General features: G+C 40.9%; 1 protein-coding gene across 5 annotated transcripts in view; it reads left to right on the top strand.

The window, feature by feature from the left end:
• Positions 1–23,856, top strand: part of BLOC1S5 (biogenesis of lysosomal organelles complex 1 subunit 5) — a 126,421-nt gene that overhangs the window by 53,844 nt on the left and 48,721 nt on the right. The window contains exons 5-9 of one of the 5 annotated variants that reach the window (XR_010413507.1): positions 1,080–1,225; positions 1,638–1,733; positions 5,316–5,610; positions 13,793–13,942; positions 14,417–14,535. The exons of 2 other annotated variants lie outside the window; for them this stretch is intronic. Coding sequence is in view for 1 of the 3 variants with exons in the window: in XM_064597192.1 (XP_064453262.1) it covers positions 1,080–1,083 (4 nt within the window). In the remaining 2 variants the exon portion in view is untranslated. Of the gene's footprint in view, positions 1–1,079; positions 1,226–1,637; positions 1,734–5,315; positions 5,611–13,792; positions 13,943–14,416; positions 14,536–23,856 lie in introns of those variants that run through there. 2 more of the 5 variants (XR_010413508.1, XM_064597192.1) reach the window with 2 other exon arrangements.

Genomic DNA, 23,856 nt, shown 5'->3' on the forward strand with positions numbered 1-23,856 from the left:
GAGGGAGAAGCAGACTCCCCGCCGAGCAGGGAGCCCGATGTGGGACTCGATCCCGGGACTCCGGGATCATGACCTGAGCCGAAGGCAGTCGCTTAACCAACTGAGCCACCCAGGCGCCCCTTTCATATACATTCTTAATTGTTATCCGAAGTGACCGAATTTTTGCTTTTGAGAATAGCATCACTATAAAAGTAAAAAAGATACTGAAGGGTCTTCTCTTCACCTTTTAGATATTTTGCTTTTATGTAATTAGTGAGAAAGTACGATGGGGTTTTATTAAGCAGCTACCCCTCTTTAAGGATTTCCTGTTTCCTTTCCCAGAAGACTAAATTGTTCAAGGACAAAGAATGTGTTTTATATCCCATGCTGAGAACATGTGCTGACTGTGTATTAAACAAGGGAAACTCCACATTACAGAGCTAGTTATGGGTTTGGTTAAGGAAGATTTGAATTATCCTCGCTGTTTACATTTGTGTTTTACCAGTGATTGAATATGAAGAAATACATAGGCTGGATTAACATGTTCCATTATTTTTAGTCTACACCATCAGGATTCTGGTCTATCATCACCTAATTTATAATATTGCTATTTCTCTTAGGAAAGTTTTTAAGGTGAACTATATACTGCAAAAGTAGAAACTTGAAACCTTACCTTTTTGAAAAACACACACACATAATTACTCCCAATTAACCAGTATAGGTATTTTTCTAAAATTTAGGTCATCTGTTTGGAACTTGGAATGAATCTCTAGATGGAAACAATGATGTACGTAGTGATTAGGCACTTAGCTCGCCCACAAAAACCATTATGTCTCAAAATATCATGGGCCAATAGTACTACTAATAGTGTATGGAGTTTCAACTTGAAAGACCTGGAATGAACCCTTCTTGCTGTAGCCTGAAAGTAATGTTCCCCGGTAGGACCAGAGGAAGCAGAAATCCCTTAGTTCCTGAAGAGAGTCTAATACAGTTTAGGCCAAATCCTTCTTTATCCCCAGGCCTGGCTCCCACCAGTCTGCTTGCCTTTCCATTGTTATACTTTCTGTCTCAAAACAGAATGTTATCCATCTCGTTTCCAGATGAAGTCACGCTTTCTCTTATCTGGTGCTGAAGAGATTTTGGAATTCTTAATAGTATTTGTTGAGAATAAGAAGCAGACGACAGAAGAGAAGCACCCTCCACTACCACCACCATGCACTCGACACGTATCTGTAAATGTACTCAGGTGACGATGATAGTTTTTTTAAACCCATCACTGGATAAAGTATCTTCATCTGCAGATTCAGTGAACTTCAGACATTTTGTCTGAGGTTCTCTAAGTGTGGGATGTTTTTTGAGGTGACTGAGTTGGCTGTGAAGTTGCTGCCTAGGACTTACAATGGGGCTTGAGAAATGACAAGTGGCTGTAGAGAGCAACTCCCAAGGGTTTATTTTCATTTCTTTTCCCTTCTTTCTTGCCCAAACTGGCCCTGCCATCCCAGACCTGGGTTACCATGAAGTGAGTTAGGGTGGTGGTAGAGATCCCAGGTCCCAGTGGTGTCTACAATTATAAGATGATAATAAAACACTTTCCTGTATCTGATATATGTGTATCTCTTGTGTTGATCCTGGGTTTATTGTCTTATAATCTCATGAAGGTATCTTCTTAAGGACCCAGAGTGAGACTACTTGAGTCCTGGAATGCCTGGACATTACTGTCAATCACCTGAGAAAGTGGTGATTCTTAGGACCAGGTGGGTTGAGAACCTCTCCCCTCCTCTCCCCTTCTCATCTGGACTTTCAGAAGTCTAGGCACACTTGGTAGCATTTCTTGGGGTTACAGATAACCCCTGCCACATGGAGCTAGTCAGGGAATCTTCTTGATACGAGTGCTTGAGCCAAAGATGAGTGAGTTATGTTTTATAAACCAGATTATCTAGTTATATTTTATGACTGTTCCCATTTTGTAGCCCCCAAATCCTCAGTGAAACCTTTTTTACATGATCTCAGTTGTGTGGGGGGAATTGGGGAAGGAGGTGTCCCTTGGCACAAAGTACATGGGGGTGATAGTAGGGAGAGATCTCCAAGGAGCAGGTGAGCATTGTGCCCACGAGGCCTGGTTACTGCTTTTCAGTGGAGATTTCATCTCCAGTGCCCACCTAGGAGCATCTAGATTTCATTTTAGTAAAGAAAAAGGCAAGTTCCCTTTTTAAGTGTTAGGGAAAGGAAAACAATGATAGTAAGTGAAAAGTAAGAGACAATACTCATCGTTGCTGTGGCCCACTGACTGGCTGAGCCACATCTAGATGCCCATTTGTATGCCACCTTGTATCTCAAACAAGCAGCAAAACAAAACCTAGATTAAATGTGTACAGGAAAAAAAAATGCGTGTTTCAAACATTAGTTATAATCAATTAAACTAATTTTATTTCTTTTATTTCTGTTTTTTCAGATGAAAAGATTAAAATTTAGGGATCATGCAAAATCATTCATTTAACATATTACAAATGTGTTATAACTACCATCTAGACCCAAGATGCCCTCCAGAGGCTCCACATTTACCCTTAGCTCCATTTATCTGCTAATGTTTATAGTAAAATACCTGAAAATTTGCTGCTGTCTCCACTTACCTGACCTTGTATTCTCCTTGAGACCTTTCCAGCCTGCTTTTCAGTACCACTCCTCCACTGAAACCCCTCTTGTCAAGGTCACCAGCAACTCCATCAAGCCAAATCCAATGATTGGCCCTGAGTTCATATTATTCTACCTCAGCAGTTGACACAACTGATTACTCCCTCCTTCTAGAAACACTCTTCACTTGGCTCTCTGATCGCCATATATTCCTGGTTTGCCTTCCACCTCTCTGGATATTCCTCTTCTTTCCAGCCTCTAATTTTATATGTGCCTCAAGGTCAGACCTCCAACCTAGTCTCTACCCAACAGCCATGACTTTAACCAGCCCCAATTTCTATCTCCAGCCCTGACTCTTCCCCTCACACATTCAAAAATCTGCCTGAGAAGCTTATCTACTTAGATAGCTAACAGGTATCCAACTTCAGTGTCTAAACAGAACTCTTGATTCCCCTTCTTCACACACTGTTCCTCCCCTAGTCTTCCAAATCTCAGTATGAGGCCCCACTGTTTATCCAGTTCCTTGATTCTTGTGTCACACACCCCATCTGTTAGCTAAGTTGGCTTTGCCTTCATAATATATCCCAAATCTAACCACCAGTTTTTACCAACTCACTGCTGCAATTCTAGTCTAAGCCACTATTGGGTTTTTCAACCAGACTCCTGCTTCTTAACCAGTCTCCTTGCGTTTGCTTTTGCTCCCCACCCATTCATTTCCCTCACTGCAGCCATGTGTCTTTTAGAAAGCACGGACCAGATCACTGTCATTCACCTGCTTACAACTAATGGCAGTCTCTCCCACTCAACAAAATCCACACCCCTTGGCATGGCCTATGAGGTCCTGTCTATGTCACGTTTATCTCCTGCCCTGTGCACATTGCTTAATTTCATCTAGTTACACTAGCTTTCTTGCTGTTCTTCAAACATACCCAAACTCATTTCTACCTAGGAGCCTCTGCCTGACATGCTTTTTCCCCATATCCAATCAAGACTCCCTCCCTCACTTTCTTTAGTTCTCTGTTCAAACATCACCCCCTCAGAGAGGCCTTCCCTGGCCACTCAACCTAAAATAGCACCCTCACATTTGTATTTAAAGTCCCCTGACTAAAATATAAGCTCCATGAGGGGCAGGACCCTTGTCTGTCTTACCCATTCTGTATTCTCAATGCCTGGCATATGGGACTTATTGGATGGATGGATGGATGGATGGATGGATGGATGGATGAATGGATGGGTGGGTGGGTGGATGGGTGGATGGATGGATGGTTGGGTGGATGGATGGATGGTTGGGTGGATGGATGGATGGTTGGGTGGATGGATAGATGGGTGGATGGGTGGGTGGATGAATGGGTGGATGGATGGATAGATGGGTGGATGGATGGATGGTTGGGTGGATGCATGGATGGGAGGCTATGCTGTAGTCTAACACTCCACCTAGATTTCTTCATACCTGATTTTTTAAGGTGTAATATGAAAGAACTGAGGGATTTCTTTATAGCTTAATTCTACATTTGGTAATGGATTATTTAAAAACCTTTAAAGATAATACATCCTTAAATTTTTGAATGATAATGCCAGGCATAGATATTTCATAGAAATGGCTTTCTCTTTACCTACGTATCTAGCTATAGTAATATATTGTTCAAGGGGAAAATGAATTCTCCACAGCAACTATTGGAAACTAATGTTGAATCATAATAGAGACTCTAACTAGAAAATTTTCAGTACTTCTCATTTCATTAACAAACCATACAAACAATAACCTCTATCAAGAGGACATCTGACAATTGTAACATACATAACTGAATCAGACAGAGTGTTTGAGAACCACGAGAGGTGGGATAGCTGAGGCAGTGAGAGTATTCACTGTGAGTTCGGTTCCACCTCTGCTACTCATTAATTAGGTAACCATGGGCAAGTTACTTAGCTGCTCTGTGCCTCAGTTTCCTCATCTGTAAAATAGGAGTGGTAAAAGTACTAAAACTTACCTCATAAGTTTGTTCTGAGGATTATATGAGCTAACTTATGTAATATATTTACAACATAGCCTGACGTATGAGCGCCATTTTTTAACAGTTTTATCATCATCATCGATTCTAGATGTCCATTTGGGAATTTATTCTTTGCAACCCATCCATAAAAAGGTTGATAGGTCATGATTGTAACTAGTTTAAGTTTCTTAAAGTGAAGTCCATAGCAGTTCCCCTTGGAGCACTTAGCTGGATTAGACTGCTTTCTATGATCTTAAAATACATATTAAAGCCAAAGAAATGCTAGTTTTGTAAATCCTTAGATGGCACACCCATACAGCTGGTACCACAAATGATGTCACATTTCAGGAAGATCGGCTAATATATTCCATGGAATCAAAGGTACTTCTCAGGATGAAATGTTTTACTTCTAGTTCCCAGGCTGGTCTTTGATTCAAACCCAAATTAGAGAAAAACCTAGCCTTTCAAACAGGTCTTTGCTGAACCGATTTTGACAGCACTTAATTGACCAGAGTTATTTATTACCACATTTAGTAATTTGGGTGAAATTTCTCATTTCTCAAAACAAGTTTTGCTTGCACCCTTTCAAAAGAATGTTTTTGGTATGTGGGTAGGTTGTCTGGGGCCAGCCTCTTATCTAGAGCCAGATTCAAAAAGTCTGAGTTCAGCGAAGTGACTTAGACCGCGTGCTTTTGTTTTGTTTTGTTTAATAAGCATGTATGGATCTTGCTAAAACACAGTGCTGCCCCCATCCAAGAACAATGCCGCACACATCATTTCCTGAAATAATGGAGTTGGAAGGCAATTATCTACTCACGAAACAGGCTGAAACAACAGTTCCTGATATTCTTCTCAAATACTTGAACTTCCCAAGGAATCCGGAAAAAATAATTCCATGAGCCGGTGTTGTGAATGAAGGTATGACATTTCAGTTTCCTCCACTGGAATCCAGTGACCAGCAGTAATGAATTACTACCCACTTGGCATTACTCAGAGGGGCTCTGGCCGGGTAAGTTGTTTGTCTTTGCTTTGGGAACACTTCTCACTGCCTTATAGCCTCTTGTGAGATGGTGGCCTTGGGTCCTTTTTTGTCCACTTCTGGGAACCATCCCAGAGATTACCTGCAGCTTCTGGAACTATACTTACTTATGGCATTGTTCTTCTTTTACTCCCTAAGAGAATTTGGGGCTTCTGTTTCAGGCTTTCCGATAAGAAATGTGCACTTTCTAGAGAGCATGAATATCCATTTCATCAAAACATGTTTTTGAGTAGTGTGAGAGCTTTTTTTGAACCGTGTGGGTCCTTTATCTTCAGTGCAGCTTGGTAGATATTCATAATAAGAGCTGTCTTCTCTCTGATCCTTAACAATCTGGGCATCACAGAGGTAGCCTAATCATGTTCATGGCAAACAAGAGAAATGAAGACTTCTAATATTTAGACATTGCCTTCTGGAATTCTCATCTGAAGGAAAACTGGCACAATAAATGATTTCATCATGGGTTTTCTTCTTTGTGTCCTGAGAAAAAATTGGGGACAGTCATGGACTCTGAGCCTATATAGTTTGAACTATGCCAACTATATGTCTTTGGAAACTTCCAGAAGATTGCCTGTTTGAAATTTCATCTGAATATTGGACTTTGTGTTGACATATCCTCCCTACGAAATAAGAGGTATAACGTATCGTGTGTAGGTGTTGCAGGGAGTGAAAGTTAGCAGAATGAAGAGAAACTCGAGACACTGTCACATTACTTAGGGAGGTTGCATAAGCTGTCTCCGGAAGTTTTTCACAGTAGGGTAGACTGTTTTCAGTCTGGCTTGTTTAGGTATTCATAAATCTTCTCCCTGTCTGGAAGCGTGGGTATTGATTTAGTGTCTTTTCATTATGATACATCAGAATCAAATTGTTGGTCATGTTCTGTAGTGAAATATATAACTTTTAGAAGTGTGGTGTGAAATTTTGCATTTAAAATGATTTCTGATTGTGTTAGAAATTGACCAGTTCTTCGTAAACAGTGGAAATAGCTATATTGAGGTTTTCTTCCTTTAAGATATTATTCCATCTAGCCTGGCCCTTACTTGGCCAACCAATGTAGTTGGCAGCTTCATCTAGCTCCTCCTGATGCCACATGTCCACATTCGAGAATTCCTTAGCGCTTGACATAGTCTTCTGACTCCCACTGACCCTTTTCAAATTGAGAAACTGTAGATGGAAATGGTCAATTTTTTTTTTAATTAAAAAGGTAATAGATAAAATTAAGACCATCGAAAGAAGAGTCCATGACAACAACGAAAAGCAAAAGTAGGGCCTGTGCCCATCACATAGGACTGGATGGAAAGCAGCTCACGTGTGGTTCTGGGATTGTGGCTAAAGTAGCCTTTCTGGGTGGAAGAGGACCAGGCAGAGGTCTTGGCACTTTGTTGCTTCTGTGGAGTGTGCTGGGGCCAGGTTTTGGTGGTCTTCAGTCTAATTTAAGAACTTAGAGAGAATGAACTGTGTCTGGAGCCTTAAATCAGTTGTCTTTGTTGTTTTGGCTATGGTCTGTATCAGTGGAATCATTTTTGGCTTCTTATCTTGGCCCATTCCCAGGACTGGCTTAACACAATAGTTAGCCAATTCTACAAATTCCAGTTACTTTAATGGTCTTTATAATTACCTCGGAGGGAAGTCACCAGCTATGAATAATTAACACGTCTATGAAGCACTTAAATCCTAATTGCTGCCATACATATTTAAGGATGGGTGCTTTAATGTTTTCTCATACCGACCTTGTTTCCTCAGTAATAGAGCAATTCAGGAAGATACAGTAGAGCTTTTCAGATACCAAGAGTTTCTTAGCCTTTAACAACCAGGTACATAACAGGCTGTAAGCAAAGAAGGAAAGTTAAATTAGAGTTTGTTCCTCATTTTCAACTCATTGTTACCCAGGCTGGATAAATGATAAATTATGAATCTGTATTTACCATAATACCTTTTTATAAGCATTTGCTAAGATAGGACGCAATTGTTTTAAAGCAAGGTCTATCCTAGACTGTATCCAGGGGGGGCTGCATTGCTGATCCAACCAACATTTATCTGGTCTTTATGATGTATTTTGCAAAGTACAGGGGATGTAGATGAAGTTTAATCTGTAGCTACTGCCTATATAATATTTTAGGTAGAGAAGCAAAGACTAACCTAAATGAAATAGTTGGAACACAATTTAAAACTGAATTTTAGAACTCTTGGATTGTACAGAAGTCACCGTAGGCTGAAATAGTTCGTTCCTTCTCCCAAGGAAGGTTCATGGGAGAGGCAGAATGTCAAAGATAAGTGGAATATAATTGGACAGAAAAGAAAAGGGACAGAAACATTTCTGGAGCCCCTTGACTGTCAGACTCTTTGATAGGAGTTTCATATACATAATCTCATTAATCCAGCAGGGTAGACATTTATATCCCTGCTTACACTGGAGAGTATTAAAGATTGGACAGGTTAAGTAACTTGCTCCAGCTTATATGGCTAGTGAGCTGCTGATCAGTAACAGGTAAGACCAGGGCTCTGAGTTCCAGGCACTTTGGGATTTAAATCCCAGCTCCTCTGCTAACTGGCAGTGCTTAATTTCTTAGTGCTTCAGTTTTTTCACCTATAAACAGGGGAGATAAGAAGAGCTGCCTCATAGGTTTAATGTGATGAATAAACTATTTAACAAGACAAAGAATTTAGCCATTTCTGAGGTACTGTAACCAATCAATAAATGTTTAAATATATATATAGAGAGAGAGAGAGCAAGCATTTTATCTGCTAAAGAAAAGTGAAGTCCCCTTCATGCCTGAAGTAGGGTTGAGGTGAGGGAGGAAGGGAAAAGAGATTGGATAAATCGTATGGAAGTGAATTATATAGGCCCTTAGGAGCTAGATGCCATAGGGGCCAGAAGAGCCAGCTCTTTTATGGACGGGAGAACGGCATGGTGAGAGTGTTGCTTTAAACAGTGTATGGGGTAGGGCTGGGGGGTGCTGGAAGTCTACTTGGGAAGCTGCCAAGTAAAGCACGAGGAAATGTGGTCCTGCTTGGGGGGAAGTAACAGAAAGCCAAAAGAAAGGACACCTATGGGAGCTGGTGTCCCTGGTGGTACCTGCTCACTCAGGTGACAGCAGGACTGCTGGGCGCTCAGTGCTGTCCTTGCTGCTCCTGGGTGCCGCCCATTCCTCATGCCGCCCCGCTTCTCGGCTCTAGACCTTGAACTACCAAAGCTGCAGTCAGCTTTAACCAAAGATGACCCTGTCTTGAGCAAAAGAGAAAACTCAATAATGTTTTATTCTAGATAAATCACAAAATAAAATGAATGAGAGGCACCCCTGCGTGGCTCAGTCGGTTAAGCAATTGATTCCTGATTTCGGCTCAGGTCATGATCTCAGGGTCCTGGGATCGAGCCCCATGTCGGGCTCTGAGCTCAGCGGGGAGTCTGCTTGGGATTCTCTCTCTCTCTCTGCCCCTTCTCCGGCTCATGCTCGCACTAAATAAATAAATAAATAAATAAAATCGTTTTAAAAAATGAATGAGAAAAACAGTTTATTACAGAGTTTCTTAATAGTTCTTTGGCTTCAGCAAGCCCCACATACTATTTAAATGCCTATGTATCATTTACTAAAGATTTAGTAAATCAAATCAACACTTCTCAAGCTGACTTCACATTTTGAATTTTATATCCTATGTTCCCCGTTTTTTACATTTCTATCCAGTGACATATGTCCAATACAGTAATGCCTCAATCTTCTTTCTTAGCAATATAGGCTAGTGATTACACCGGCTCGGTCTTATAGCTAGCTACAAAGGTTAATATCCGAAGATTAAAAAAAACGGGGGACATGTATTAGCTGAATGGTCCCTGAGCAAATCCTTTGTTATTAAACTAAAAGCTATCATCCATAGGTCTTGCTGATCTATCAGAGGAGCCTGAGTCTGATAAATGATTAATAATTAATGTATGTTCAGCCAGAAGCTCGAGTTAAAACCTACAAGAATTGTAATAAGAATATGATTAATTTTAAAAGAGTGCGTAGAAATGCTTAAGAATACAGAATTAGAACCAGGCAGCCCCGGGGGTCAAGTCCTGACCTTACTCCTCACCTGCCAAATAAATCTTGCACATTACTTTATCCTCAGCCTCAGCTTCCCTCATCTGGGGCCTCCGAGGGCTAGAGGGGGTAATATTTGTATAAAACAGTATCTGGCATGTAAGGCGTGCTTGGGTGGCTCGGTCGGTTGTGACTGACTCTTGGTTTCTGCTCAGGTCATGATCTCAGGGTCCTGGGATTGAGCCCCGCGTGGGGCTCTGTGCTCAGCGGGAAGTCTGCTTGAGATCCCTTCCCTCTACCTCTCCCCCTACCAGTAAATAATAAAATAAGTCTTAAAAAAAAAAAAACAATATCTGGCACTTTAACAATGCTCAGTAAATGTTTCTTTGTTTTGTTTTGTTTTTGCTCAGTAAATGTTAGTACTTAAAGTGGATCCTGCATTATACTTTACGGAAAAAACCTTGCTCACCTATTTATTTTATTTGAACTTGTCAGTCCTGTGCAGTAGCAGGAAAGGTGTTACTATTCTCATGTGATGTCGAGAACTGAAGTTCAAAGAGAGGCAAAGTAACTTTTTTTTTTTTTTAAAGATTTTATTTATTTATTTGAGAGAAAGAGACTGAGAGACAGAGAGCAGGAGAGGGGGGAGGGTCAGAGGGAGAAGCAGACTCCCCGCTGAGCAGGGAGCCTGATGTGGGACTCGATCCTGGGACTCCAGGATCATGACCTGAGCCGAAAACAGTCGCTTAACCAACTGAGCCACCCAGGCGCCCCAGAGGCAAAGTAACTTAACTAAAGTTCATTAACGGCAAACCCAGGACTCAAGCTCTGGACTCTCTCCTCTGGGTGTTTCAGCTGTGCAAGGAGCCCTGGCTTTCATGGATTTAAGAGCCAGTCCCTGATAGCAGCAGTTTCCAAGTGCCAGTCCGGGGACAGCGAGAATACGTGACAGAGTTCTCCTGTCCGCACCATTCAGATTCTTAGGCCAGATGATTGGTGTGAGAAAATGAGGGTCAGTGTAGGGAGTTTTAAACAGAGTTAATTGTATTCAACTTCAAGGACTCTGCCTTTTACTCTAAGGCTACATCTTTCCTGCTTTTTGATGTTAAAATATTCTTACAAAATGATGGCAGAATGTGAGTTATTTTTTGTTAACCTCTCTGCCTGGTGTCACAGAACTTAAACAAAACCACCTTGGGCCACAAATTTTGTTTTCTAATATGTGGAATTTAAGAAACACAACCGATGAACATAGGGGAAGGGAAGGAAAAAATAAAATAAGATAAAAACAGGGAGGGAGGCAAACCATAAGAGATGCTGAACTGAGGGTTGCTGGAGAGGGGGATGGGGTCACTGGGTGATAGGCATTAAGGAGGGCATGTGATGTAATGAGCAGTGGATGTTACATGCAACTGATGAATCACTAAATTCTACCCCTGAAACTAATAATACACTATATGTTAACTAAATTGAATTTAAATTAAAAAAAAACTAATACAAAATTTGAGAAGGGATTCTAACTCTAGCGTGATTTCATTATTTTATGTCTTAATGGTTTTAAGTTCACAGTGTTATTTAGTATGTCCACATTAGGCCATAAAATCAGGCCCTTGGATTTGTGTGCAGTTTTACTTCTATGTCTTTCTCTTTTTTTTAGTATCTAGGTTACGGATTCTTAGCCTTTTTGGCAGAAATTGGTCATTTTAGGAATCTAATGAAAATTATGGATTTTTCTCTCACTTCCATCCCTAAACAAGCACATACACAAACAATTATTGGTATAAATTGAGCAGTTCACAAACTTGGTGACATTAAAACCCAGGAACCTCTAGGTGGCTCTGGTTGTTTGTTCATGTAACCCATTTTGTTTGTGTGTTTCATCTTACTTCTTTTTCCCTGTCAGGTATTAGGGCTTACACAGGTGAGATTGGTTTTACAAGGGTAGAAGGTTCAGTGTCAGGACTCAGTGTTTATTTGGAGGTTCCTACACCATGTGTGGTTTTTCAGGTAGAACTAGCATTTGACAGAAGATTGTGGGAAACAAGGACTCTTACGTAGAGTTGGTAAGAATAGAAATTAACATAGCATCTTTGGAAGGCAATCTGGAAATATCTATCAACGTTTAAAATACAGATACTTGTATTTGTATGTTAAAGCATGTATACAGAGATCTTTGTTGGGGCTTTTCATATATGAGCAAATGATTAGAAACACATAAATATCCATCAGTTTGGAACTAGTTAAATAAATTATGGTATATTCATATTAGTATACAATGCAGCCATGAAAAAGGTTGAAGTATTACTATGACAAAATGGAATGATCTCCAAGATACATGTGAAAATGCATTTTTCAAAAAAAGAAAAGCACACATCTGTGAATTTGGGTATCTCTGGAGTATACTCTAGCAGCTGGTGGTAATACTGCCTTGGAGGTGGGGACTGGGAAGCCAAGGGTCTGCAACAGGAGAGATACTTGCTTTTTTGGTTTATTGCAGTGCCTAAATGATTTTATTTATTATTATTATTATTATTTTTTTGCCTAAATGATTTTAATTATGTCCTTGTATTACTTACTCAGTTTTTTTAAAGGTAGCTTAAAAAATTAATTCCTTTTTTAAGGTAACTTTAAAAAATTGAATTAATTTTTAAAATTACTATGCAGTATGAGAAAAAGAGGTTAGAGTGTATTTAGGTTAAATTGCCTAAATGAAAAGGGATGAAGGGGCACCTGGGTGGCTCAGTCGGTTAAGTGTCTGAATCTTGGTTTTGGCTCAGGTCATGATCTCAGGTTGGTGAGATTGAGCATCATTGGGTCAGGCTCCAAGCTCAGCAGGGAGTCTACTGGAGAGTCTCTCCCTCTGCCCCTCCCCCCACTCATGTGCTCTCCCTGTCAAATACATATGTCAATCTTAAAAAAAAAAAAAGGCAAGATGCAAAATAAACAGACTTTTCTTTTGGCCTCATTCTCTAATGTGGGAATGAGGGGGCACCTGATAGCGTTAAGAACTGATAAATGAATAAATCAAAGGAAATAGCTGTTCACACAGCATGTGGCCAGGCTAAGGAATTTACCACCACAGGCAGCTATGGAGTCAAATATTGTGGCTGGAGCTTTTTTTCTTTCTTTCTTTTTTTTTGGAAGTCTGGTCACTTCTGTCCAGTCATAACATTTGTAGTTATGCAAGAAAAGATAAGGATAATCAAATCTGATAGTGCAGGATGTAAGCTGATCGTTGGAAAGGAAGGAATTTCTCCCCAGCCTCCCTTCTTTTTTGGCTTCTCCCAATGCCTCAGAATAACATCACACAATTAGCTAAGATCACTTTGAAGAATTGACAGTACTTCCTCTGAATCATTAGGTATTATCCATGGCCAAGGGAAGGATTCCAGACCTGACAGGGCAGCAAAGCTCATAACTCTTTTTTTGCACCCAGAGTAATGGCCCCTTGAGTTCAGAGGTAAGCATTTTGGCAGGGCAGCCCCCCTGCTGCTGAGTTGCTCCTGCCATTCCTGGGGAAAGTACATGTTCAAAGGGAAAGAACGGGTTTCGGTTCTTCTGTGGAGCTGGCAATCTCCTGTAAACAACAAACACTAGGTTGTTGAGGGAGGGACTGAATAGATATTCAGGAAATAATTCATCCTTTTTTCTCTTCCTCTTTCCTTCTTCGGCTACAACTTGTAATGAATCCCTCCACCAGGGGGTAGACAGAAGACATAAACTAGCGCTTACCCATCTCATTTCGCCCCAGTTACAGGTCTGCTGTTGTTACTGCTCATGTTTATCCACATGACTCAAGAAACACTGCACCCTTCCATGTACCTGTCTTATGTTTAAAGATTAACAGTAGAATGGATCCAATGGACTTGGATTTGAGCAAGTAAATGGAGTGTAAAAAAGCAGACCATGTCAATGGGAGCAAGAGGAGTTAGACTTAACAAGATCCATTGCAGAATGACTCCATTCTGTCCCTCCCATGTGATCAGGTCATTTAAGTGCCTAATCACATGAATAAGAGGACCCTCTTGTTAAATGGGATTTCTCTCATATTATGGAATCCAGTAGTAGGCAGACAGGGTGTTTGTTAAATGTGCAGGACAAATGTGCTTCCTTATTTCAGTGCTTTGCTTTGACAGCCTTTTCCATCAACCAGCAGCTGGATGAGCTGGAGACAACAGAGTTAGTGACCCCCGGCCCATCTGGTAGCTGGACACAGGGGGACAGCATCTTGCGTATCCCACAGACATGCTTTGAACAGTGGGTCATCCAAACATCCAAAGCCAAGAGTAAGTGTATCTCCATCATTATTGTGTGACTTAATAACATGCTAGAAAGTTCTAACTGAACTTTTAAAAAAACCTCTCATTACATATAATTATAATTTCTTTTTTTTGCTATCCAGACCCACTGGCACTTGCAACCTTTTTAGGAGACCCATTGCATTTACTTTCTGTGGCAATGGAAAGGTGCTGTATCTCTGCTGCCCAGTGGAGTGGCTGTTAGCCACATAAGACTCTTGAGCACGTGGGATGTGGCTACTGGGAATGAGAACTGAATGTTAATACAATTCAACTTTAATTGACTTGTGAACAATAACGCCATCTGAACTTTAGCACTCCTTACACCCCCATCCCATGGTGACATTAGCGTCCCAGCAAGTGACATAGCCATTTTCGTCCTTCTTGGGCAGAGCGTTGGCTCCCTTTTCTGTCATTAGGATTTAAAAGCAATACTAAGATGTCATTTTGCTGTTTTCACAGTTTTAGCGAAAGCGATACAGTCCCATCACTGTGGAAAGGCTCCGCTTGTTACTCAGAGTCCATCAAGAGGCCTGCCCTACAACCTGACACCTGAATAGCGATCTCAGTGAACAAGCTTGGTGAGGCCTCTTTTTCTAAATGGAATAACCGTGAGTGAAAAATCTAGGAATCTAATGTTTGCATAACCAAGAGTAACACAGGGTACTAGGAAATTCCATCAGTAAGCCAAGCAACTTCTTGGCAGCAGGGACCATGTCTTTTATCTGTTTCCTTAGTTCCTAGCATAAGTTTTAATAAGTGTTTCTCAAATGAGCGAAATAGTATGTGAAGGGATAAATTAATATGGCTCAGAAACAACGCTGGTGACGGAACACTGACGAAGGTATCTTTATTAGCAGATATGTTACCGAAGCACCCAGGACAACTCATAATAATCTGGACTTATGGGACGACTAATATAAAGACACTGCAAACCCATCTATGACTAGCATGAGTTCTGTACAGAATAAATGGTATCCTACACTTACGAAATCTGTGAATCCAGAAAAAATTTCCATTTTCCACAACATTTTTACTTCTGTATGGATTTAGTTTTTACGACGGCCTTTATCCCCTCCTGGCCATTCCTTTCCATCTTGACTTGCTTTCCACCCTTGCACTGAGAGACGCGGCGTAGTCAGCAGCCTCCCCTCCCTCACTCCTGCCCCATGTTACCATCGTCATGGTCCGGAGTGTGAAAACACTTTGTAAACTAAAGCACTGAACAGAACAGGAGCCTCACTTTTCTACTTTAAGATGATTTCACAGGATAACCTCAACTTTTCCTCATCCCCTGCCTGCTTTCTTCATTGTTCTCATGCAGACAATCCATCAGTTTCTTTCTTTGATAACTCATTCCAGCTGTTAAGGCTTTTTTTTTTTTTTTAAGTTGTATCTGATGACTTGTATGTCCTACCATCTCAACTGCTCTAGCCTTATTTCCTTCTTTGTAACAAAGCATACTTGAAACCCCAACTTGTGGGGCGCCAGGGTGGCTCAGTTGGTCTGCCTTCGGCTCAGGTCATGATCTCAGGGTCCTGAAATTGAATCCCACATCGGGCTTCCTGCTCAGCCGGGAGTCTGCTTGTCCCTCTCCCTCTGTTCCCCCAACTCCTCGCTTGTGCTCTCTCTCTTTCTCTCTCTCTCAAATAAATAAATAAAATCTAAAAGAAAAAAAAAACCCCAATTCATATGTAGAAGTTTTCTCAAGCAGCAAAACCGGTGTGTTATGGAAGAAAGAGCTCAGAGCTCTAAGAAGTGCGAATAACTGATGTAAGAATTTACTTGCATCACTAGCTGGTTGTATGATCAACTATACTTCAATTTAAAAAACAATGTAAAAATAAATAAAATAAAATACCAAATGATGTTTAAAAAAATATAGAGGGGCACCTGGCTGGCTCAGTCAGTTAAGCATACGACTTTGGCTCAGGTCATGATTTCAGGGTACTAGGATGGAACCTCGTGGTGGACTCCCTGCTCAGCGGGGAGTCTGCTTGTCTCTCTGCCTCTGCCTCTGCTCATGTTCTCTCTCTCTCCCTCTCTCAAATGAATAAATAAAATCTTTGAAAAAAATTTAAAAACATATAGAAAGATTTTTTAGACTCTCAGCAACAATCAGGAAGGGTATAAATGAAATTATTCCAAGGTCCCTTGCATTTAGAAGTAAAAATGTTAATGATATTAGCTTTTCTTTTTAAGATTTTATTCATTCATTTATTTATTTATTTATTTATTTATTTATTTATTTATTTATTTATGTAACCTGTAGTCCCAGTGTGGGGCTCAAACTCACAACCCTGAGATTAAGAGTCTCATGCTCTACCAACTGAGCCAGCCAGGCACTGTAATATTAGCTTTTGACATTCAATAATACATGTTTGGTAATCTTTCCTACTAAAACAATAAAAGATTGAAAACTGCCAAGTTAATGGAAGAAAACTATATTAAAATATTGAGTCAATTCTAAAGAAGGCAAAAAAGAAGAGGGGGAAAAGGGGACCTAGGACAGGCAAGATGAGCATAAAGCTGATAGGAAGACAGTAGATTTTGAAACAAATATATCTTAAGAAATACATTAAGTGTATGTAAGTGACAAAATGCTTTTCTTAAAATATAAACATTGATAGCTGAGTTTATTTTTTAAAAACTGTGCTTTTACAAGAGACACATTAAATTATAAGAACACAGAAAAGATTGAAAGCAAACGAATATATAGAGATATGGATAGAAAAAGATAAGAAAAGGTATACTGTGGAAACACTAACCAAAAGAAACTAGTAACCAAATTAATATCAGAGAAAGGATACTAAGCAAAATATATTCCAAGAGATAAAGAGAAATACTTCAGAATGATAAAATATTTAATTTACCAACAAAGTATAAAAATTGTAAATTTGCAGCAAATAATGTAACTGCCTTAATAATTAACAAAAAAGGCACTGAAAAATCAGTGAAACAATAGAAGATTTGAACAAGACAATTAACAAGCTTGATCAAATTGGCATCCATAGACTAGGGTACCTATTGCTGCACAGTATGCAAAATATATATTATTCTTAAGTACACAGGAGTATTTACGAAAAGTGACCCCCATGCTGAGCCATAAAGCAAGTTTCAACAGATTTCAAAATATGAAGATCATACACACTGTGTTCTGACAACTTAGAATAAAGCTACAAATTAATAATGAAAATATTACTAGAAATAAATATTATGTCTAAGTAAACCCTGGGTCAAAAGGAAAATCACAGTGGAAGTCAGAAAATATTGTAAACTGAAAGAGAATTTATGACTTTGAAGCTTTGGGGATTCAACAAAAGCCATGCTTGAAGGAAAGTTTATAGTTTAAAAATTTTAAACTGTGAATTAAATTTACAAAAAAATACAAAATATTAAATTTACAAAAGAATTTAAATTTACAAAAAAATACAAAATATTAAATTTACAAAAGAATTTAAATTTATTAAAAAAATCACATATGGGAAGGAAATACTAAAAATCAGTTTTCTAAGCACGCATCTCTAGAAGTTCGAGAAAAACAGCAGATTAAACCTAAAGAAAGTAGAAATAACGGGGGTACCTGGGTGGTTCAGTCGGTTAGGTGGCCAACTGTAGATTTTGGCCCAAGTCATGATCTCAGGGTCCTGGGATGAATCCTGCATCAGGCTCCCTGCTCAGCGGGGAGTCTGCTTGTCTCCCTCTCCCTCTGCCCCTCCTCTGGTTCTTTCTCACTCTTGCTCTCTAAAAAAAATAAATAAATCTTAAAAAAAAAAGAGAGAGTAAAAATAAGGAATAAATAGATGAGAGGAATTAATAAAATAGAAAATAGGAATAGAGAGGACCTACAGAACTAAAAGTTGTGTATTTGAGAAGACTAAAGAAATGATGCAAAACTAGTTATAAGAGCATGATTTGTAAGAGTCCCAAACTGGAAAGAACCCAAATATCTATCGGCAGCAGAATGGATAAATTGTGGTATGTTCATACAATGCAATACTCTACAGATGCCCAAAATGAACTAACCCAGCTACAGACCATAATATGGATGAATCTCACAAATGTGATGTTGAATGAAATCAGCTAGATGCAAAATTATATATACTATATGATTCCATTTATATGATGTTCAAAATAGTACAACTAGTATCTGGTTATCCTTGGGGAGTAGTGATTGGGAGGGGGCTCAAGGAGGGACTTTTGAGGGGCTGGTAACTTTCTACTTCTCAACCTAGGTGACAGTCACCCAGGAATATTCTCTGGATGATTCGTTGAGCTGTACACTCTTTCGTAAAGATACAAACCTATGATGAGGTTTATTTAAAAGAGGATGTATTATTTAACTGAACTCAGAGCTAAATGCCAGAATTGGAAAGGTGAATCAGAGGTAGTATCTGGCTTCCAGGCATTCAATATCACTGTGGACAATGACTTATAGACAAATCGCTGTGACATAATAATGTGCTAAGTGCCATCAAGGATCAATATACAGAATAGGAGCAGTCTTGCCTCATGGAATCAGGATTGGTTTCCCAAGGAGTCAGCATGTGAATTGGATCTTAAAGTATGATCGGCCTCAGAACAAATGAAGTTGGCTAAGGATGTCCAGGTGGAAAATTCATGAACACAAGCCAAGTTTAAAAGCACAGGCATGTTCACTCAGCCACTTAAAAAAAAAGAAAAAAAATGATTAGAAAAACCAGTACTTACTAAATTTTGTATTAGTGCTAAAGGCTGATCATAAAAGAGAGACTGGTCTTAATGCCAGGAGGCATGAGTAAAAATAGAATGGAAGGAGAAGTCTTCTCTGTTAATCTAAAATTCCGTGCATGGATCTTAGCTTCTGTAGAGTGGATTGACTTTTTTATAGTTGGTGGTAGCCAAGCAGTGATAAGAGGAAATATTGAAATTAAAAATTACGTGCGTCTTTAGGGAAAATGTGAGTGCTTCTATGCGCTGTTCACACTCTGCTCTCCAGATGCTGGTAGTACTTCCAGAAGCACAGCAAGAAACACGTCTACTCCTTGGGCTTACAGTTTCCTGTCTGCTCATACTGCTCATTCCACCACCGCCATCCCCACTTGTAGGCCAGCACATACCCTAGATAATCTTCTAAGTGGGCAGGCAGCCCTTCACTAAATGGACATTTCGAAGACACACTGCGGTCCTATCTTGTGTGTGCATCCACTGTGCACTTAAGGCCGGGCCCTGTGCTCATCTGCCCATGAGTCTGTCTCTCATATTCATGTTCTTTTTTTTTTTTTTAAGATTTTATTTATTTATTTGAAGGCGAGAGAGGGAACACAAGCAGGGGGAGGGGGAGAGGGAGAAGCAGGCTTCCCGCAGAGCAGGGAGCCCGATGCGGGGCTCTATCCCGGGACCCTGAGATCATGACCCGAGCCGAAGGCAGTCGCTTAACCGACTGAGCCACCCAGGCGCCCTCATATTCATGTTCTTGTTCCCTTTGCCTACCACAGTGGCTGGCACCCCCTGGGTGCTGAGCAAATGTTTGCTGAAACCACGTTAAATAAAAGCTCAGGTGGTGAGTGGCCCTAACAGTGCAATTGCGGCATCGGGACTGCTTATCTTTAGCCCCATGAGGGTGTGGACTGACAAGGGGACCATTTATCAGGTCAATGAAGACACTTTTGAGTGTGAAAAAAGTGAGGTGCTGGTAATTTTCTACTTCTTGTAGAAAGCTGGTAACTTCCTACTTCACCTTGAAAAAAGGTGTGATTAATACATATGCCAGGGTAGGGGCGCCTGGGTGGCTCAGCTGTCAAGCATCTGCCTTCGGCTCTGGTCATGATCCCAGGGTCCTTGGATCGAGCCCCGCATCGGGCAGGCTCCCTGCTCAGCGGAGAGCCTGCTTCTCTCTCTCCCTCTGCCGCTACCCCCTCTGGGCTTGTCCTCTCTCTCAAATAAATAAATAAATAATCTGAATTAAAAAAAAAAAATACATATGCCAGGGTAAACCCAGGATCTTCTGGAGGAAACCAAGAGATACGGTCACCCCTCTTATGACTCTCTTGCCAACAGGATTATTGCAAGCTCTGCCCGTGTCACCCCAGGGACTCCCATCCCCAGGTGACCTTAAAGAGTCTGGTATGCGAGGCACCACTCTTGTTTCTAGATCTCTGGGAGGAAGGTGGTCCTGGGACTGGAGCAGATGCCCTCCGCCCACGTTTCCTCAACAATCCCCGTGGGGACACACCACACGTTCAAGGTTGAGTTCCCGCCTCCCATGGGCCCTCTGGGTTCCTGCTTAATCACCGAAGCCTGGGGTTTGGCCCCCGTGTGGTGTAGGAGGACACGGAGAGGGGTACTTGGGCCCCGTGGCCAGCGCTGAGGGGCCGGCATCACGCGTGTTGGCTGGCCACTCTCCCTCCCCGGAACAGGGCTGCAGTGCTGCTTCTCTGTCTCCTTGGGGAGAAAGCTCGCCATTCTCTCCCTGCAGGCACCAGCAAGACCACGGTCAGGATGGTATTCCTGGCGGCCGGCGACTAAGTCCAGGAGACAACACACGTCTCGGGAGCCTGGGACCTCCTAGAATACGGAGTGTGATGGAAGGGGAGGTGAATGACAAAGATATAAGCTTGCAGTCAAGGAAAAGAGAACCTTGCCCCCACCCCCCCCCCCCGCACCAACCCGCACCAAAAAATACTTTCCAGGCTATGTAAGGAGTATGTAAACATTACAGCCGATGAACATTTGATAAACTACTAACTTCCCCGTTTCTTTGATAGGAAGGCTGTGAAGGGAGATAAAGCAGGGGCTCACTACTGAGGACAAACAGCTCAGCATCCAACAAACCTCAAAACGTTTCTTTTTTTGTTTGTTTTCAAGACTGGTTGCTATTTCCTCCACTACGCTTGTTTATTAACGCGCTGACTCATCTCGAGGCCAGCGCCCGGCTTCCCTGCCGGAGAGATGGGCTTGCACATTTGCCAAGTGGAGTCGGGGCGAGAGATAACCGCCACCCATAACAATGGTCTTCCTCAGTCCGCCCGCCAAAAGCACTTTTGGCACCGGGGGCTGAGAATGACTTATCATCAGTGCCCCAAAAGCTCTGAAGTTCTGGAAGCCCAGAGTGGTGGTTTGCCAGACAGAGATAACAGGCAGGATGCAACTGAGAGCCAGAGGCCCTCAGGAAGTCAGGGCTACACCTGGCAGCCGCTGAAAAGGAAAAGGGGATGAAGCAGCCAGTGAGCACATGGTTTCCTGGTTGCCCGGTCCTTGCTGTCAACACCAGCCAACAGTCTCAAGTTAGTCCAAAGGACTGACTTTATTACTGGGACGGGTAAAAAGAAAAATACTTAATGGGTTATGTTGCAGGGAGGAATGTCCAGAGATGTGATTAAAAAAAAAGAAAATTAATGCAAGCAACTCATCTTGGAGAGAGAATCTGTTCATTTGTGGTTGCTTTGGTTAAAAAATCCATGATCATGTGACGAGGTGAGGGTTTGGTTGTCTTATAAATTGTCTGCTCAATGGGTGACACATCCTTCATTCTTTTTATTTATTTAAATTCAATTAGCCAACACATAGTACCTCATTAGTTTCAGATGTAGTGTTCAACAATTCATCACTTGTGTGTAACACCCAGTGCTCATCACATCACATGCCCTCCTTAATGCCCATCACCCAGTTACCCCATCCCCCCACCCACCTCCCCTCTAGCAATCCTCAGTTTGTTTCCCATAGTTAAGAGTCTCTCATGGTTTTTCTCCTTCTCTGATTTCTCCCCAGTTTTCCCTCCTTTCCCCTATGATCCTCTGTTTCTTATATTCCACATATGAGCGAAACCTTATGATAATTGTCTGTCTCTGATTGAATTATTTCGCTCAGCATAATACTCTCCAGTTCCATCCAGATCGATGTAAATGGTAACTATTCATCCTTTCTGATGGCTGAGTAATATTCCATTGTATATATACCACATCTTCTTTATCCGTTTATCTGTCGATGGACATCTCAGCTCTTTCCACAGTTTGGCTATTGTGGACATTGCTACTATGAACATTGGGGTGCAGGTGCCCCTTCTTTTCACTACATCTGTATCTTTGGAGTACCTAGTAGTGCATTTGCTGGGTCTTAGGGTAGCTCTATTTTTAATTTCCTAAGGAACCTCCATACTGTTTTCCAGAGTGGCTGCACCAGCTTGCATTCCCACCAACAGACATATCCTTCATTCTTAAGGCATGGTTCTGATAACCTAGAGAGGCAGTTGAAGATAGCTCAGAGCTTGGACCTGCTTGTTCTGAGCTGTCCAAAGAGCATCTGAAAGTAGTATTAACCGCTCTACTCACCAAATGCGCCTTTAGATATAGGGATGATGCACATTGCTCCGCAGGCTTCTTCAGCTCAAGTCATTAGGTGCACGAGATAGGCATCACACTGCAGTTTATGCTGTAGATTTGTGATGAAAATTTCCTTCATTGTCTCATAGAACCTTTTAGGGTAATAACTAAAACAGCAATAAAGGAATGATTGTCTTACTGGTAAGTTCAGTGCTCTACCATGAAGCAAGCTACAAAGGGCTACCCAAGTCCGGGGCAGCATGTCAGTGCTAATAACCATTATTAATTTGAGGGCAGTGGAGAGCAAGGAATATGAGTTCTGTTTCATCAGTATTCAAAGCCACAGAACTTGTTCTTCAACAATGACTCAAAGCAAATGTCAGAGCCTGCTGAGTTATTGGAATTTTGATACCTAATTGATATTTACATAGTGATTTAAGATTCCGGCATGAGAGCTCCCAGGTCAATGTTAAGTAACTTAATTACATTGTATGTAAACACAGTATATTCTTTCCCCTCGCCTAGCACAGCCTAGCACTGACTCCTATTTTTAAAGTTATTACAAACTAATCAGCACAATCTTCAGGAATATTTAACAGGCATCTAACGTGGTATTCACCTAAAAAAAAAAAAAAAAACCCTCCAGATTTTATAGCTCTCCTTTCTTTTAATATATAGATAGGTTTGTTTTTATATGTTGGTTATTTAAATCCTCTGAAGAGAGGAAGCTCATCAGAGTGTGAGTCTTACCTCAATAAAAGCCATGTTTTTTATTGGCTATCATACAACATATTTTCAGTAAGATTTTGGCAGGTGAAGGCTAGATTTAGCTATAGATAGCTTAGGGGCGGGTAGGGAGCACACACTGTTGGCAACATTTTATCCTTAGTCTCTTGGTCTAATTAAGATTGTGATTAGCCATCTGATCTCAGTAGTAGCTAGTTTCTTACACTGGGTGGTTCATTAATTTAATATAGATAACTCAAATTTCAAGGTCAGGAAGGCATAAAATTGACTTGTTATGAAGGGACTTTAATGCACAGAGCCCTAAAAATAGACTTCTGGTTTTTGTGTATCTGCCTCCCTTAGGCTGGCCATCTGGAGGGCAGGTGGGAAAGGATATAGCGATCCAGAAGCCCTAGGGTTGACTTCTGAATCATCTTCTCTGTATAGAAAAACAACACCTAGAGGGGAAGAATACCTGCCCACTCCATGGAAGGCTTGCAGTTGATATGTGTGTATGAGACAAAGCTGGTTTCTGTCAATGTACAGTGTATTGTGTGATTAGTGAAGAATTATTTTCCAAAATGCAGTTAATGTGGAAAATTAAGTATTTATTTGATTTTCAGAATGCTTGTTATGGAATGAAATAGACCCCTGTCTTAGCCACATCACCCCCAATCTAGACATTTTATTAAAACAGTTATGCTATGAGACAGTAATATTTTAGAACAGAAAACTGACTAAGGAAAAGGTGATTACACTGAACACATGTAAGGCAGATCCTCTGATAGTTTAAAGAGAAGCAAAGGCGATCTTAATGATATCATATTTTCTCAAATAAAAGATGCGCTTTATTATTTTTACATGTTATCATTTCTG

The sequence above is a fragment of the Mirounga angustirostris genome, unplaced genomic scaffold (assembly GCF_029215605.1).
Source record: "Mirounga angustirostris isolate CCGP_5_RB_7025 unplaced genomic scaffold, mMirAng1.0.hap1 SCAF_8, whole genome shotgun sequence".
Taxonomy (NCBI): domain Eukaryota; kingdom Metazoa; phylum Chordata; class Mammalia; order Carnivora; family Phocidae; genus Mirounga; species Mirounga angustirostris.